Source organism: Nyctibius grandis, chromosome 17 (assembly GCF_013368605.1).
Source record: "Nyctibius grandis isolate bNycGra1 chromosome 17, bNycGra1.pri, whole genome shotgun sequence".
Taxonomy (NCBI): domain Eukaryota; kingdom Metazoa; phylum Chordata; class Aves; order Nyctibiiformes; family Nyctibiidae; genus Nyctibius; species Nyctibius grandis.
In genome coordinates this window covers 7,771,763-7,790,326 of record NC_090674.1, presented here as the reverse complement: position 1 = coordinate 7,790,326, position 18,564 = coordinate 7,771,763, and the positions used below count along the sequence as shown (strand labels likewise).

The 18,564-nt window shown below is 46.9% G+C and overlaps 1 protein-coding gene across 1 annotated transcript in view; it reads left to right on the top strand.

The window, feature by feature from the left end:
- Window positions 1-18,564, top strand: part of MEGF6 (multiple EGF like domains 6) — a 73,804-nt gene that overhangs the window by 13,532 nt on the left and 41,708 nt on the right. The window contains exon 4 of the mRNA XM_068414393.1: window positions 2,394-2,498. Within this exon, the coding sequence (XP_068270494.1) occupies window positions 2,394-2,498 (105 nt within the window). The remainder of the gene's footprint in view (window positions 1-2,393; window positions 2,499-18,564) is intronic.

Sequence of the window (18,564 nt, the reverse complement as noted above, 5' to 3'; positions counted from 1 at the left end):
TGTATCTTCTTGTGTGCACAAAATGTCCTGCCAGTGTGCCCCAAAAATGCGAACGCTGCCTTGCACTGTCGCCATCTGTGTTTCCTTTCTCTTCCGAACACACAGTTGGTGTTTTGGAGTAGGCACAGAATATCGTGTGCCAAGTACTTGGAGCCATTTTTGAAGCCTGCACGGGGTGCCTTTCCTCCCCAGTTATAACGACACAAAATGAAATGTGTAGTCACAGTCCTGCTTTTTCTGTTATTCATTAGTTACAGCTTTAGCTGGAACGGGAAGAGAACCCGGGGGCTCCCAACTTGCAGATAGGAGGGAAAAGTTATAGGCAGCGTGCGTGTGGGAACCCCGGGCCAGGGAGTGCTGGTATAAGTGTTTTCAGGTGGTCCCATATCATACGTAGGTTTGTAATTTAATCACAGGCCTTTATGTCCAGTCGGTAACTGCAAAGATGCCATTTCATCCCTGGCCTTGAGCAGGGTCCAGCGCCTTCTGGTTGGGGACTTCTCCCCTGGCCCATGCCCAGGACCATGTGCTGTCCCCCACACCGGGCAGTGTCACCGGTGTCTCTCGAGGGCTTCACTGAACGTGCATGAGTAGCTGACAGTCCGTTCCCAGGCTGTACCTGCTGGAGATGTATTTAATTCTCCAGCTTCTTCCTTAAGGCATTCAGGACATGCAGAGCTGGCAGCCTTGCAGCTTTAGAGAAGAAAAAATGGCTTTTCCAGGAGTTATTATTTATTTATTCATTCATTTATTTGGGCACTCGTGAGCCCAGGTAACAATGCAGGAGATGCTGCTGTGTTGTTTTCCCACATGATGTGAATTTAGCACTCGTGTTTTCCCTTATTGTTTCCAATAAAGCCAAAGGCAAATCTCATCTTTGCTTCAGCAAAGGCTGGCATCTTCCTGAGGATGCAGTGTACGTCTGCAGGTTGGTGGTTCACTCATTCTGTTGGCAAGTGGCTTCAGTCGGCAACTGTGCAGGGCAGCAGCCGTGCCAGCCAGCACACGGTGCCCAGCAAATCGCGGTGTGAGCTGCGCTTGGCTCCGCCGGCGTTAGCTCGCCTGCACTCTGTGCTCTTTGGTAGTAAATCCACATTTCTGAGCCAAGGGGTTTTGGATTGCCAGGTCTGTCTTTTGTAATTTCAGCTCCTTGAAATAATGACATTCTCTGGATCCATCAACTGGATCAGCAGGACACGAGGGCCCCTGACACAGGTGACCGTGACACAGTTGGCGCTGGCAGCGCGTTCCTTCCTGGGGTGCAGGATCTGGGAACCGCTGGACCAGGTGCTACCACGACACCTCTTGCACCATGGAGACGGGTGAAGCTCTTCTTGCTCCCTGCTATCTGCTTGCCCTGGCTTTTGTGAAATGTATTCCTACCCAATCCCGTTGTTCTTGGGTTTTGTTACAGTTTGTCCAATGAAAGTGAAAAGGGAAAGAAAAAGAGGAGGTGCAGGAAAAAAGAAATAAAAGGGAAATTGGCCGGCAGCACAGCTATGTGCAGATCAGTGAATAGAGGGAAAAATTCATTGTCTGAATCTTTAAGTGGACTTAAAAAGGAAGAGAGGTGCTTGTGCTGCGTCCTTACGCTTTGACACAACACAGCACACACAACAGCATCACTTGTGGACATTTCCCCCTTTGGGATGAGCATTTTCTAGTGGGAAATATAAAATACTGGCTGCATTTCATGAGTTATGAGAAATATAAAACATCTCCTTGTTTGTGGTTTTATTTAGATGATTTGAAAAGGTGGATTTCAGCAGCCTAATTGAGCATTCTCTGTCCCTGTGTCCATTTTACACTTCACTGGGTGAGAACAGAGAAACGTGGCTGCTCGGGCTTACTTACAGCTTAGCTCTATTTCATCCTCCGGTCCGGTCAGAGGTGACGCCTCGTTTGGGCAGCCAGCTCTCCAGGAAAGCTCAGCAGAGAGGGGGAAAGCAGCTTCTCATGGGTTGTTCCTGAAAGATACCTCCAATTTCAAAATAAATAAGTTATTTTTATTGCCACAAGATCTGGAATGATTCTGCACGAGTCATTTTCTGACTATTTTACCCACTTGTCGGCTGGAAAAGCATTATTTCATCAACAACCCTGCAGCTCTGCTGGTGTTTTCCTGTGAATTTTCACTTAGCCGCACTTTAAGGAAAGCCCTAGACATTGCCTGAGGTGTTTTACTTCCTGTCCTAAATTTTGAGAGACTTCATGTACTGTTTGAGTATCTCACTGTCAACCAAAAAGAGTCGCCTTCAATGGTTCAACAGTATTTTTATCACTATTCACGTTTGCTGCGGGGCTGTGGGAGCTCCATCAGCGAGCAGGTATTTATTAGCGCGTGTGCCCTTCTGATGGGATCTCAGGAACGGTTCTCTCCCTCCTCCTCGCAGCTCTCTGCAGTTACGGGGTTTGTTTCAACGGTGGAAATTGCGTAGAGGGATCTTTGCAGCTCTGCCGTTGCTCCTCCGGTTTCCAAGGGCCTCGCTGTCAGTACGGTAAGCAGTCTTCAAATTCTTCCTGTAATTTTGAGTCGGAAGCAGAGGGGATAAAGAACGAGGGTTGCCCGTGTATTTTTTTTATCCTAGCCATTGTTTTATCTGCAAAACTCCAATAATCTGCCTTCTACTTTTTTTGGCCACCGCTTGTAATGGTTGGGGAACTTGGGTGTTTGGAAAGGAAATGCTTATCGTGACTTGCTGCGAAGCACAGCTCCGTGCTGTACAATAGCCTGTGTTGCTGGCTGCCATCAGCAGCGGGGTTTGCTGGAGTCGGAGAAGGAAGCTGATTAAAGGTGGGTCACAAAGACACCCTGGGGTCACGGCCTGTGGAGCAGAGCTCAGCCTGGGGGAGCGTGGCAATGGGCTGCCACATCAGAAGGGAAAATAGTTAAGCCTTGACTAGGTGGATCAGTTGTATCTGTGGCTAGGCTTTACTTTGGGGCTGCTAAGCTTTATTTAATTAACCTTCGTGCATTAATGAATTCTCTCATGAAGATTACTGACTTTCCTATGTTTGGTAATTCAGAAATGTTCTGATTTGGTAACGTGATAGTCTATAGCAAACAACTGCTGGAAGCTGGAATGGTTCTCCAGGCTGCAGAGAAGGTAAGAGAAAATGTGCCTCGTGCTGTGGTAGAGAGAAACGCCTGACCCTTCCTTCCCTCTGACTGCTAAGTCTGCAAGGTACAGGGCAGTAACAATTACTCAAATTCTGGATTTGTAACAGCAAATTAAATCATCATTTAACCATCCATAAGTGTATATCTTTTCCTTCAGACGTGTGGTTCCTTGCTCTTTCAGAAATGGAGGTAAGTTTACAGATGTAGAGGAGCTGACATCAGACTAGTCCTCAGCAGGAGCTGGTCTTGTCCCACGGAGAAGGGCTGGAGAGGAGCTTTTTCTGCAAAGCCTGAAACCCTCCAGCGCTGGAGTAATCAGAACAGAGGGCAGAAAGGTGACTGTGCATGTTAATCAGTTCAGGGAAAGTGTGTGTCTTAAGCCTGTGTTTTGAGAGGGCAGATACGAGGTCTGGCCACTTCAGCTTGCGAGGAGGCACAAACACCGGCTGCGCGGCGGCGCGGAGCTGCAGCTGCTGAGCCAGCCTGCTCTTGCGCATTTTTCATGGTGCATTTGTTTTAAGGAACTTTAATTGCTGTTACAATGTCAATTTAGAAGTGCTTAAAAGGCCCTTAAGTCACGTTTAGATAATGCCTTCAAAGAAAGAGGATTCTCTGTGTCAGATACAAACTGTAGATCGGCCAAACCCTCCTTGATGCTGTTGACTTTGGGCTCTGTTTATTCCTTGCTCACTCTTTATTACATGTCGTTAACTGGAGTTAGAGCTGTGTTCATCACAGTCGGAGGCTTTCCTGGGGCTCTGGTCCCAGCGAGGTGTGCCATCTCCCCCGGGCTGGTTGTCCTTCTCTCCACAGCGTCTGCAAAGGTGTCACCCAGAGTTAATGCCACGTGCTGGAAATACGGGGTGCTCTGTCCCGTGTTAGTGCCTTGAAAACGGGCCAGTGTCAGGGGACAGCAGGACCTTCTGCTTGTCTTGACGTGCTGGTCACTCAGAGCTCCGTGGCTGGTTTAGCGCTAACAGTTTAAATTCTACAGTTTAAGTAAGAGGAGGAGGGTGCTGCTTAGTACAAAAACAATTTGTGGTTTGTTTTGCTTTTTTTGCCCTGTGTTTCCAAAATAGTCACGCTGCAGACACAGTAGTAACCTGAGTCCAAATTATTCACCCCCCAGTGACACTCTCCTATCTGCAGTTTAAACTCACTACTTAAAATGCCCCTTCCCTCTCATCCTTTGACCCCCGAAGGATTAGAGCCTGGCTAATTCTCAGAGGTGTACACGGTCCTGCACTGCTGCCTAGGATCATGTTTGCATGTTACAGGGGTTTCTAGGAAATAAACAGCCCTTAAATTGTCCCTGCAATTTTTTTGTCATAGCTTCTCTTGTGCAAATTAATAAAATAAACGTCGGGCATCTTCCTGTATAGAACCTGAGAGGTAAAAAATATTTTCGCATTTGGAAATGTTTAGCAATTATAATTGGTCGCAGCTTTGAAAATAAAGCACACATTTCTGAGACCCCCAAATATTTTCTTAAAAGGGAAATGACCGGCTTATTTTGGAGAGGAAGAAAATACATCTGTAGTTCCACTGACGTTACCCGTCTTGGATGAGGGACCCGAAGTCAGTGCTTTATCTCTTAAAAAGTCAGCCCGTGCACGGCTGAAGGTTGGCTTCTGTTCTGCTGCCCTGCAAAACTGGGGCAGGGGGGGATGCTGTGACCACTGCTGTGGGTCGCAGCTCGCTTCCCCCCTGGACTAACGGGTCCTTGGTGCAAGAAGCCTTTCCCCTTTTCTGGGGAAAAGGATGCTCTGATCAGGTAAGAGGCGGCTGTTAGCCAGAAAAATTGGAAAATTACAGTCCCCGGTTAAGGATCGGGTGTGGGAGGTGTGGCATCTGACTGGGGTGAATCTGGGTGCAGACGGGGGGCTCCTGAGGAGGCTGTTTGATGAAAACAGCCCAGAAGTTGCTGAATGAAGTTGCTCCACAGCGATATTCCGTGTTGTCATTCGTTATCCAGAAATCTCTGTGTCTGATCTTAATGGTAACACTTCTTCTTTTCTGGAAAGAAAGACAGACGTGTTTGTTTTAAAGGCAGGACGTTCTCTGTCCTGGCCAGACTCTTATCATACCTTTCAGCATGGGATATTTTTACTGGCCAGCCCAGAGCAGCAGCAATCCTGTGTTTACCCTGGCTGGAAAACAGGCGGTACCCGATCAGCCTGGCTTCCAGGGGTGAGATGCTGTCCTTCCTGCTCTCCTGAGCTGTTGAAAGTGATAATATTTGGGCTTTCTTCATCTGCATTAAATCATCTCATGACGGCAGACCTCTCCATAGGGCTGCACGAGCTCTTTGAGGAAGGTCTGCAGTACATCTTGTTTACCCGTCTGGGTTTCAACGCCTTTTCTGTTGCCTCTTGCATCTTGGTGGCTTTTTGATCCTGTTAAGTGCTGTCAGTGTAGAGATTTCTCTTTTCCCCCATGCAACGTGGCATCTCCTACCCGCCGTAAGTGGGGCTTTGCTAGAGCAGCGACCCAGAGGAAGAGGTTGAGCTGAACCATGTTGTAGTGACTGCAGAGGCTGTTTCTGAACTGAGGAGGCAGCTGGGTTGTCCCGAACTCCTTCGTTATCTTCCACGCCTGGTAGATGAAAGGGCTGTAAATGGAGTGTTTGAGGTTTGGTTTGGGCTGAGACTCTCTTTCGGAGCTCCCTTCTTTGAGCTTGGGTGTAAATGACCTTTCTGTACAGGGCTCGTTGCAACTCGCTGTTCCCTCATTGTACAAGGGACCATAAAGGCCATTGGTATTTGCATCTCGTACTGTAAATCAGCTGCTTGGCTTCAACGTTCGCTTACTGAAAGCTTCACAGCGGAGTGGATCGTTTCAACAACACTCAGGCTTTGGGGGCTCTTGTGTGGGAACCTCGCTGTGCTGTAGGGACGGGACCCTTCCTAATTAGCCCGGCTGCGTTTTGAAGGATCTCCCAGACCAAATCTTCTTTAGCTTTGCACAAAGGAGAGGTCAACTGTAAGCAAGCAGGGCTGTGATTAGTGTCTGCTTTTGCAAGGCCAGCTGAAATGGCTTTGTCGCCACTTCAGGAGACCATTATTGTCTTTCTTTTATAGCACTGCCCTCATTTACACAAGCATTTGACGTGCCCTCAGTGTTGTTTGATTGACTGATGACCCTATTTCTCCTGCTAATCTCTTCGAGCTGCTCAGTTGTGTGTTAGAGCATGGGCTGCTCGGGCAGAGGGGTGGGAGAGAGGGGTTTGCTGCAGCCCTTGGGCTGGAGGTGATTTTCAAAGAGAAACACAGGACTGCAAAGCACTCAGAGGTGTCGAAGTCCAAACAGGAAAGGTTTTGTCTTTGGAAGCAAAGGAAAACACCTTGTAGACTCTTCTTGGATCCAGGAGGCAGATGCTTCTTTCCAAGAGGGAAAGATACCACCAGTGAGTGCACACGTGTGATGACGCTTGTTTGGACTTGGGTGACTTCCCTGGTCCAAGGGGACCCCAGTGCTGATTTCAGAATGACAGTAGCGAGGGGTTGTGTTCGGTGTTTCAGGGGTTTACAGTTCACAAGGCCGATTTGAAGTCTGCTTGTGGGATTAAATAGCAGCAATTGTTCTTCAGCTGTCAGTTTATTGGAGAGAATCCACTGTTAATAATACCAGGGCTCAATTAAGCAGAGTGCTTCTCCAACAGCCAAGAAGTCCGAATACTTTTATTTATAAACAGCCTCCTGGTTCAAAGGTTTAACCTTCTGCTGGGGAGAGGAGAAGAGCCCGAGCCCAGAGGAGGTTTCTGCCAGTCCGCAGCACTGCCGTGCAGCTCTGCCTGCCGGGGTTGTCTCTTTTTGGCTCGGGAAGGCAGCGGAACAAGGGCGGCTTGTGCAGAGCTCTGCTTCGTCCTGCGCTATCGGCTTGTGCATCAGCCAAGCGTTAGGTATTTACTAGCTGGCAAACAGGTAGCACTGAACTCTGAAAAAGTGAAACAAGCCAAGGCTATGCAGGGGTTTATTCGGTTAAAAAAAAAAAAAAAATCTTTTGTGAAGTGAGTTTTGAAGAAAAGGGAAAATGTGCTGAAGGTGGGGGACAGCTGGGGTTGTACCTGCAGAACAAGTTTCCTGGTACTTCCATCTGTGGGGTGTTCTGGGGTGCAGCGTCCTCCACCGAGACGCACAACGCGGTGTTCATCGTGAGCTTCCTGGCACCACCTCGGCTTTACAAAGCTGGACGTAAATGTGGGGCAGTTACTCTATCAATAACTTCATAGTTCGTATGATTTGAGTTTCTAAAGGTTAACTGGAGTGCAGCAAACAGCCTTTTGGATGTACACTGTCACGTTTAAAGTTGTCCAGCTTCATCGATGAGTGATGGAGCATAGACATAGGCAAAAATACTACTGACACTTTTGTTTAAAGGAACATGATAGTGGGTGAAAAAAACCCGCTAGTTTAAGAGACTAAAATCTTTAAAGGCTTCAGTGAATTCAAAATATGGCTTTGTTTGTTCTTTTCCAGCTTTCCTTGGGTTGAACTCAAGAATTAAGGATTTCGTTATCGTTTAAAAGAGGTGATTATATTGGGTGACAGAAAGTGCATGGCTCGAGTCCTTTAGATGAGTTGTAGTCTTCTGCTTAGGTTTTGGCAAACAAATGAGGGAGGAATCCTATCGCTGACGCTGCACGGGTTTGAAATATTCGTATAGATCTTTACTGGTTCCTCATGTTAGGATCTGTCAGGGGTAAGAAAAGCTTGGAAGAAAACTGCTCATTGTGCCATCTGGAGAAGACCAAATATATGCTTTGTTTTGAGGGATTCGTACTTTGGGCCAAGTCATGTGAAGGACTCGATGCCGTCTTCAAAGCCATGCATGTTTTCCCTGTAGTGAGGATTGAAACTCCTCAGCACCTCCCGTGATCGCCTCCTTAATTACCACAGTGCCAGTCCCACGGCGCAATGTCAGGCCCCGCTCTAATCTCCCTCCAAGGGTTTCCGCGAACGTTCGCAGCCAGCTGTGACCAATTAAAAAGGGGGGGTTGTGTTTGCAAAACCTCAGCGACATGCAAAGCCGAGCTAGGGCTCCACAGAGCTTTATGTTTTTGAGAGCTATGTTGTCTACCCTAAGTATTTTCTTCTCATAAACCATCTGTTGAAAGTCAGACTGGAGACGTGGAGGTGAGTCGAGGGATATTTATACAGGAGAACAGACTATTTTCCAAGCAATGAAAAATACTCCAGTCTGAAAAATGGACCACTGGGATCCCATCGTGTAATGAGAAGAATTTGATACACGAATGCCAAGTAGACTGAATTAATGCTGAATGCTTGGACCGTGACTGGAGAGGACGAGACCATCCCCCAAGTCAGGTAGCCGAGGGCCACCCCAAGCTCACCCAGCTGGCTGGTTTCTGGAGGTGAGAAAGAACGATAACAAGCCATAGCCCAGTCCAGGCTGGGCAGAAGGACTGTTCCTGTGGCACGTCTGAGATGTGCCTCTCTGGTCCCCTGCTGCAGTCCTGAGCGGCTCTGCCTCTTCCCTTTGGCTGGTTTACGTTATGGACGAGAACTGACGCAGGGCAGCGTAACTCAGGACCTGTGATCTTCTGGTGCTTTCTGGGGATCTTGTGAAGAAGGGCAGCGTGGGGATCCGCACTGGCCCTGGGCACAAGGGAACAGGTCCCAGCCAAATTGGGTGTTTAGGGAGTCAAAAGAGGAGCGAAGGCCAAAGCAGAAAAGATAAGCGTTGCTGCAAACCTTCCTGGAATTCTTAGGATTAATTTGTGCTTAAATACATAGTGCGGTCTGTAATAAATCGTCAGCGTGTTATGCTTTCAATTTCTGGGTTTGGAAAGGCTGGAGAAAACATTTTTGTGTTCATTATGTGCTGCCTTTTCCAAGGCATCTCTTTAAAGCAGTGTTCTCCAGCAGGTGATAACATCTTTTAACCAGCCTCTGAAACTCCTCATCTCCACCGCAGCCACAGGTTTTCCTTTAATTTTTGCTTTGTTCGTTGTGTTTCAGTCTGTTTCCTCTCCCTTGCTCTACGGTCTCGGTGCTACAGTAGAATTTGCGTAATAATTCGAGGATCAAACGTAAGTTGAGATTCCGCTCATTACAAATAGGGGTTTTTTTCCAGGAAGATGCTTGGAGGATTCCCGCTCTGGAGGTTTAATTAATGAGAGTTACGTGAGAAAGGGAGGACACTTCCCGTATGTCCTTGATCCAAGTTCACTGCTTGTGCGTTCCTGTTGTGCAACGCAGGGTTTTGACTTGGGCTGAAGCTTGCTGTTCGGTGCAGCCGTAACCCAAACGAGGTTGTGTGATGGTGGAGGAGGAGGAAAATCTCCCACTGCCAACCCCCCAAACAAATCAAGGGTGGCACCAGGCAGCAAAGGAGCTTGTTACAGTCGCTTTCTACTGCTAGGGATGTTACAAAACTCAAATGAAAAATGGTATCTCTGCAAACGGGAATCCTCCTTCTCCTGAGACACTGGCACCCGGTTCAAAGAACAAGCGTGGGGACTTTGCGCCTCTGCAGCTCTTTTATCCTCAGGTTTCTCGTGTGTTTATCCCGTGTTTGCTGATGACACCTGTGTTATGGGTTTAAATTAATACTGTAGTGCATATATATGTGTATGCATATATACAACCGGTAGGATATCATAGTACATGCATGGTCTGTAGTATGTTAATACCACCTATAACTAGTATTTTAAAATACCTGTGGCATTTTAGTGGTTCCCTTGCTGGAAACACGGGTGAGATTTCCCAGTCCCAGCGTGGCTGGTTTCCTCCCAGACACGCTTCATTTTATGGGCCTTTGGTTTCTCGTGGTTCAGCCTGCACACACAGACACGTGTGCTGTATGTAGCTGTGCAGACGTTCTTTCTTCGCACCATTCGATGTTCGTGGGGCCTCTGTAACCCCCTGGCGTTCCCGTTGGCTGTAGGGACGGCTCTTAGACCCGCAGTCTCTATAAACCAGCCAAAAAGCTGTTTTGAAGGCCAACAGGTGTTTCTAGTTTGCTGTATGTGAAGAGGTCTTGTAAGTGGTAGATACTTAAAACACTTATATCATGGACTTGAGGTGGGACTGCTGCAGATGGGCTGTGCTAATACAAATGAACAGTGGCCACAAAGAAGTAGAATGGCCCGTGTTTGCAGATTAAAATAGTGATTTTTTTTTTTTTTCCAGAGATTTAAGTGGCTTGCTTAAAGACTGGATAGATCATTACCAGAGGTCCAAACCAGCTCTTGGCTCTTCTAGCCGGGAGCTGTTCTGAATCATTGATAATGGAAGTCAGTTGTGCTGATTCATGGTCCTAATCTGATCGTCGGAGATCAAAGGGCCAAAATCGTGCAGTCCTGGGTAATAAATGCGAGCAATGGGTAGGATGGTGGGTTCTCTGGTGTGACGAGATGGTGTGCAGTGGCTGAAGGGGATGGGTGGGTCTTAAGCTGTTAAAGAGGATGCGGGGGATGCTGTGCCTTTCCTCAGTTGTGTGTTGTGAGGTGTGTTGGGTTTCAGTACAGCAGATGCTGGGAGAATGGGTGCCAGATGTGTGTCATTAGAGGATACCTCTTGTTACCAGCTGCAGATTGTCCATCACTTCCTCTGCTGTACGTTTTCATCACGAGAAGTTTGAATTCCCACAATTTACTGATATCTCAGATGTCATCAGGCTTCTCTAACTCAAATAACGGGCTTGTGCAGCCCAAACACATCACATGGGGAAAAGTCAAATAATGTATTTTAATTTCTATTTGTTCAGGAGCTCAGTTATGATTTGCCTTGATAAACTTGCCCGGAAAATTATATTCTACATTTAACTTGTAAAATGAATCCCTAGAAAACTCCAAGGATTTAAGTGAAAGAATGCCAGAGATGTTTTTGTACTTATGTGAGAATAAGACATGGCTTTTCACTTTACGGTCTCTAGTGTAACAGGATACACTCTTTAAAAATGCACATTTTTCAACTGAAGAAATGGTTAAAAAGAGAACATTAAGCCCTGCAGGCAGTATGAATACAGAATGCATCACAGCGTATTTAGGGATAAATTAATTATGAAAATATTCATACTTTACACAGGCTTTCAATCAGAGGGCATGTGGGGTTTATGTAGGTTTCATAGGTGGTGTTTGGTACATCGCCACAGTATACTGATTTGGTTCTGTGAATGTACCATTTTCTAAGTCTTTTGAAGTTCATTCCTTCCTGCATGTATTTCCCAGACAGAATGCTTCAGAAAATTATTTTCTTGCAATGGTGTGTGAGGTCGTTTTTTTTCAAACCTAGAAAAAAGGTTCATTGTAAGGAAACCAATGGCACCAACTTGCGTTCCTGAGAACTTTCTGCTCCTGGTGACACCTTTCTCCTTTGTCAAAGCTCCCTTAGGGCTGTGTCTGGTGCAGGAGGAAGCTGTCTGGAGAGCGGCAGGGTGCTCCTGCGGCCGCGTCGTGGGAGATAAGGAAAAAAAAAAAGGACTCTGCTCTCTTGAAAGGAAAGTGTTTGGAGATGTTTGTGCCACCATTTTCCACGCTGCAGTACTGAAACTTTCCATGGATGGAAATGCAGTGCCTTCCTTCTGCAGCGCCTTGGCTTTGACCCTTTTTAATATAAGAACAGAGAGTGGCGATGTTTGAAATGCGTAGGAGAAACAGATGTAGAGAATGGGGTTTGGGAAACAGTGGATCAGGTAATTTTTCTGGTTTAAAATGATTTAAGCATTATCCCCCTCCGCTGCGGTCTGGGAAACTGCCCTGAATTGCACAGCAGAATACTCACTCCTAGCGAATAAATACAGTATTTCTGCCTTTGTTTTTCCCGGTTGCTCAAGATCTCACCTCATTAATAGTGAAGATTTTGGAATGTCAAATATTTGGAGTATCTGGGTATCGGAGCTGTACAATAGATCTCTGTCCCAGGCGGTGGCTGAACTCCGTCTCTCTGCGTGGAGGTGTTTGGGTTGCCTCGCTCTGCCAGCCTGCGCGGTGCTGGGACTGTCTCTGTCGAGGAAACGGTTTTGAACTTAAACAGCTTCTTCTTCAAGAAGGTGAATTTCAAGTTTAAAGCATTACATTTGCACTGTTTTTTTTAACTTGTTGAATTTAACAAGAAGCAAGTAGCCCTGACCCTTTCATTAGAGACAAAAGGAAGTGTGCATAAATGTCTTTTGTGGCTTGGCAGTAAACTTGCTGAGGACAACATAAAATGTGCTCATTAAATGTTCTTTAAACACTATTGCTTTTTGTTTTCAGAAGCAATGTGATGTTTTGTCCCACCATTAATTGCCTAATACCAATTATGGCATAAACAAGCCATTTGCTATTGTGACTTTTTCAATTTATTTTTCAAGGTTCTTACTCTTGACACCTATTATGCATCTGGGAACATGAGTGGCTTTTGCAGTGAAAGATAAATAATGAGATCAGTAATGGGTGGGTTTGCATAGACCGTCCTGTACTATAGATGTTACTGCAGCTCTTGAGAACCTTTCAAAATGCTTCCCCCCCCTTGGATGCTTTGGAGTATTTAACTTAATTATACAGAGACAAAGAGACTAGGAGAAGATTCTTTTTTCCCAGGGACTTTCCAGTTCTTTAGAATAAGACGTGTGCTGCCCGTTGGGCAGTAGGTATGTCTCTGAGACATCAGAACGGCAGGTTACATGGCTTGGCCGCGGGAAGGCAATGCGGCGAGGCTGGGATGTATCTGGAGCACATGCTCCCAGTGCATTTCTGGGACAATGCAGCAGCATTTCTTTTGAACCCTCCAACTAGATTTTGATAATTTTTTCCTTGATTCTGTGTGGATCTCGTTGGCTTTGGATCAGGGCGATGTAACTAGTGAGAGCAAAGCTCCAGGCTTTCTTACTGCCTCACCTCCTCAGGTGCGTGGCAGTAAGTCCGGCTTAGCCTGGCTGCTTTGCTCTGAGGGCAGGAGGCACGGCCGGGGTCTGTTCAGAGGCAACGGGCTGAGCGCCGTGGGGACACCCAGCTGGAGGTCACCCGCTGCCTGGGGAGCGCAGGGCTTCACCCTGGCACAGGCTTCTCTGCAAGAAGCAATTAATAACGGGACAAAACTGCCGCTGGTGTTCACACCTTCAAACACTCAGCCTTGGCAAACACACCCGTGAGCTCATGGAGCTGAGGTCACTTCAAAGATTTGGAAACTTTGAAGGAAGTCTCTTCAGCTCCTCTGTAAGAGGAATACAGGTTCTTTCCCAGGAGAGCCATCTTCCCGGCTTTCCCTGAAATGCTGCCTTGGCCATACGGTGGGGGAAAAAAAAATCATCAAACACCAGCCCGTGTGTTGAGCTCCCGAAGGGAAGCCTTGGAAAGCCGGCCAAGTGCAGTACATTTTTATATTGCATCCATTATATAAAGTGTCAAAAAAGAATTCTCTCCGCTATGGAGAGATATTTATAGTCCGTACGGTTTTATGGCAGAACTTGAGAGTCTGAGGTTACTCTTGCTGAGACGAGTCAGACTGTTGCCTCTGACTTCAGTGGGAGCAGGTCTGTAAAGCGTGAGGTAACCTTTGCAAAGAGCCAGCCCAGCTGAGTGGCCTTACCCACCCCACCTGCTGTCTCCTGAGGACCTTCAGGAAGACAAAGGGGCAACTTGCTACAACGGTGAATGAATTGGGCATGGCAGAGAGAGCGAGGACCTCAGGAGCAACCAGAGACAGAGGATGGGAACGGGCAGAAAGAGGAGAATGTCCCTGGTGATATGGGCTGAAGTCTGGCTGAGGCTTGTGGTGGGCACGAAGCTGAGGAAATAGGGAGCCAGAGGGCATCGATACGAATAAACGTGTATGTTTTGAGTGGAGTAAGAATATTTGATGAAAATCTTTGTCTCACCCCTTAGTGGAAGTTGCATGGAAGATACCCAGCACAGGTAGTTACGGGTATGGAATTACTTTCAGATCGCCTAGCCATTCCCTCTCGCGGATTTTCCTTCCTCCAGAGCATTTGCACAACCTGAAGAAGTACCTCGCGCTGATCTGGCAGGTATTTGCGCACATTCCAGCGGACAAGGAGCCATCCCAACCAGCCCAGTGCTTGTGACAGGGATAATATTGTGTAAACTTTATTAAACAGGTTGTGTTATAATGGCTATAAAACAGAGCAGCTCAAATTCTCAGGACATCACAGCTTTTTTTCCCCGATACAAAAAGCTCTTTTAATGAAGATGTGCTACCACAACTTGATTTCTAGAAATAATTAACCAAAGTTTCATCTCTGAGGTGAATTAATTCAGTTCGGTGCTGCCAGTGGCCCTTTCCCACCGGCTGTAAGTCAGTTAAATTCCCTTACGGCCAGAGGGAGGGGGTAGAGCCTCTCTGCTCAGCTCCGAGCTGGCTCTGCTTCAACTGCCTGACTCACCCTTTGACTGGGGCAGGAATTTTTCCCATTGAAGAGCTGCAGGGTTGTCCCTTTGGAATTAGATAAAAATTGTTTTATCCCAATTGTAACCACTATTAATCTATATAAACTCTAGCAGTTTTCTTTTTAGTGTTTTTTTTGCTCAAACAAAATGAGGCAACTTTTCTTTATTTTTTTGTCTTATGAAAGGTCACTTCCCTACAAAAAAAAAGGGGAAAAAATACCTTTTTTAAAGCTTATAGAGGTTTTTTTTTGGGGAAAAAAACATTACAGGCAGAAGTTATATATATGTTTATACAATCCTACACATGTATATGCAGATCCTGTTAGAAAAACTATTGCAGTGCTTTAAACCCTCTAGTGATCACTGCCTAGAGGGAGCACAGAGCCAGAAAAGTGAGGTGATGGCTGAAGTGTAAATGGAGATGTACTGGGGTGCTGTGCGTGTTCAGCGCTGAGATGCACCAGAAGAGCAGCCTGGGGAGTCTGGTCCTGCTGCATCACACGGCACGAGCAGTGCTCGCTTCGGGGAGAGTTATCTGGGGAAAAAGCAGAAAACAAACCAGATATTTACCAGGTGCATATCATAGATATCTTCCCTCTCATCAGCCTCTGATTCCTGCCTACCGTTAATTTAGTGGGGATGTGAATTATCTGGAGATTGGTGTTTTAAAATGAGCACAGATAATCTGAAAAAAATGTGTTATAGGTGTGAAAGTTTGGTACAATGTTCTCTTATCTGTTCGTAACTCTTAAAAAACAGAAAGCAAACTTGTGTGTATTTTAAATAGAGATGAATTGAAACCAGCTTTGAACGGAAGTCTTGTAAGAAGTTTCATATTGAATTTATTTGCATTTACATGGCATGTCAGCAATGTACAAATAAAACGATGGATAGGAAGAAGCCTGTCTCGGGGAACAGGTTTCCGGGAGCTCCTCGACGTCGCTGTGCGTGACCTTGGAAATCAAGTGTAGGTGGAGCCTGTGGGTGTGATTCGAGGCGACCCATACTTGGTTTCAAGGGTCTGCAGGGCATCCCCGGCGGGGAGCGAGCCGGGAGCCCGGACGCTCTCGTGCAGCCCTGCCTCCGTTCCCCTCTCCCCTCCACAGCTGAGGTTTGAGCACTCTGCAGTAGCTTATGCCCATAACCCCAGACGTTTATGGTGCCTGCGCACCTGCAGTCGTGTTTCCAAGTCATTTGGTGTCTTGCTGTGGAACCACGTGCAGCTTTGCGCTCTTCTTCCCCAGGATTGTCTTGTGAAAAAACATTCAGTGTTCAAGTCCCGTGAGGATCGCGGTCCCTCAGGTTGGGTTTGAATTATGGAATTTGAACAGGCCTAAGACTTCAGCCAAAATGACAACCTTTGGGTTCCACTACGAGAAGTGTGAAGAATCTGCCAGTTCTGCGAGTCCTGCCGGCTCTGGGCGAGCAAAGGAAAACCACGATTTATCTGCAGTAGCAGAAGGAAATGTACAGAGTACAGTAAGGCTGGAGCGTGTGTTTTTGGCAAAGCTACAGCTCATTATTCTCCCATCCAGACCAAATGCCTTAAAACAGTATTTGTCTCCATTTTTCTCCTTTCTTTTAAGAAGGGAACGCCGCTTTACAGGGCAACAGAAGTAGCTTCTTAAGCACAAATACATTTTTAGAGCACCTTGCTTAGTGCTAAACGCCAAAAATTTGCCAACAGCTGATAAATCTTTTTGAAACCTCCCCATATATTTCCCACGTCTAACCGAAACTTGGCATTTCCTAATCTGGGCTTGAGTTTGATCTGTAACTGAAAATAATAAACCGGCCTGACGCTGATGTGGCGCAGGGTTTCCTCCTGGCTGGTGGCTGCCGGAGGGAGCCTGTGTTTAGGTGACAAGGGGGTGGCGAGTCCTCTGTTGTCACCTGGGGATTAGTCATTCACTCTATTTAAAAGATAATTTGAGAAAGATGCTCCGTGTTCCTTAAAGGTCTGGCCCACGCCTCGCTGAGGGAGAGACAAATCTCTGGTTTTGGTAGGGTAATGTGATTTATTCTGGACCTAAGTTACACAAATGAGTAGCAAATGTGTACTCTATGGCTATTTTAATTTTTTCGACCTTTTAGTTTAGTCTTCTATGGATTAATACCTTTCAGGCAACTTGTGCGGGTTTCTTTGAAGGAATTTAAGTGGAAAGGTGTAATAGTTCTGCCCCTCTGATTTAAGACAAGGAAGTAATACTTCTAAACCGACAGATTTATAATGCAAAGAAATTCTGTCTTCTCCTTTTCCTGAACAAGATGGCCATCACAGAGGGAGGCGGCGTGGTGCGATAACCCATATATTCTTACCCATGCGAGTGCCAGCGTTCATCTGGGATAGGAATCTTTTGGGTAGTGACATCTAAAGTGTTTGAGCACACAACAAGGGGGATCGTTTTGTTCTGGTTAACGCTCACTCTTCTTACTGGCACGGAAAAGTTAATAATAGGAAAATAAGCTGTAATAAAAGCGGTTGGCTTTGCTCTTTGCAGTGCCCCGGCTCGCTCTGGCAGCAGCAGCTCACCCGTGCCTACCTGTCACCACAGGACACGCTGTCGGGTTTCCCCTCTCCTACCTGCACGCTTCTGATGGTGTTTTTCCCCCTAGAGAACGTGCTCTCTGTCTGCTGCACGCTGAGAGCTACAAACAACAGCCATCCCCTTCTCCCTGGGCGTTATCATCTGTGCAAGCGCCGCGTGTTCGAGTCGGCCGGAGCGGAGAGTTGGAAAAATGCAAAAAGCTATTTGCTTATCGGAGCCAAGAGCAAGATATATTTTTTGGAGTATATTGCAGTGCCAGGATTCACTGACAGGATCAAAGACACCTTTACGGGGCTCCTGCTGACCCTGAGCCTCACGGATTCTCTAGTGGACCATCAAACGCCCGCTGCAGGGTGCTCCATCGAGTGCTTAGGATGGTCGTGTTTTGTGGTGGGGTTCTCACATATTTTCGGCACTGGTTTGCTTAGCAAAAGTCCAAAAGCATTTGAAATAATTATCAAGGATTGCTGACAAACTGGGAAAGAGTCATTTCTGTGGATATCGGTTTGGACATTAAAGAATGCTGCAGAAAAATGTCACTTTCTTGCCAATTTGGTGCATTTGTCTTGTTTTGTTGAAAATAACTGAAAAGTATTTCCTGGCGCTGTACCACTCTGGAGATGTGCGAAATAAACAGCTCTGCCCTTATCTTAGCCAAGCTGAAATATTTCCAGTTTCCCCAGCATTCCCCTGATGGGGATTAGCTTCTCAGATGATTAAGAAGTTCAGGATTTTGGTGGAAACAAACAATCCTTTTTTTTTTTTTTCCTTTTTTTTTTTTAGGGTAGACAGTGTGAATCCCTTTGCATATAGTCTTGGAATTATCTGTAACTAGTCATGCCCACAGAGCCCGCCTGTGCCCCTCTCCCCTCGTGGCAGCCCACCCCAGTCCTCCCTTTGCCTGGCTCCGTGTCGGGGGCAGTGGGGTGCAGTAAGTGCCATCTCCTGGAGCTCCTTGTTCATCCTGCACACGTTTGTTCTGCCTGCAACCTTCATTGTGCAGAAAAAGAGCTCAGGAAAGATTAAGCCCTAAATTAACTGAGACTAGAATTTGCGTTGGGCCACATCCCTTGAGCACCCTCGTTTTGCTCAAGTGTAAATCCCTACCCACCAGCAAAGCGGGTGTTAGCTGTCCTCTCCGTGGTTTGCACTTCTCCAGTTTTACTACTGCGAGAGTGGTGGGCCCTTGAAATGTTTGGCTGTGCAGAGCTTGGCACGCTTGTCAGACGCAGTGACAAGTTGAGGTGGCCACGTGTGACACCTTCTGAGCTTCAGGACCCTCCAGGTACTCCCCGCTGTCTGCCATTGCCCACTACCAGCGACATCCACCGCCGGACGGTGCTGGGGTACGTGTCCACGCGTGTCCGTGCGTGTGTGCATGCGTGTGCGTGCACGCTGCTGGCTCAGACCCCGCCGGGTGCCGTGCAGAGTGACTCCTGGCTTGGCCATGGCCATGAAACAGGCAGTGGCAGCAGCAGTGCTTGGCTCTCCAGTCTGTTTTCACTTCTGAGCTAAAGGGATTAGAGTTAGAAAGAAAATCC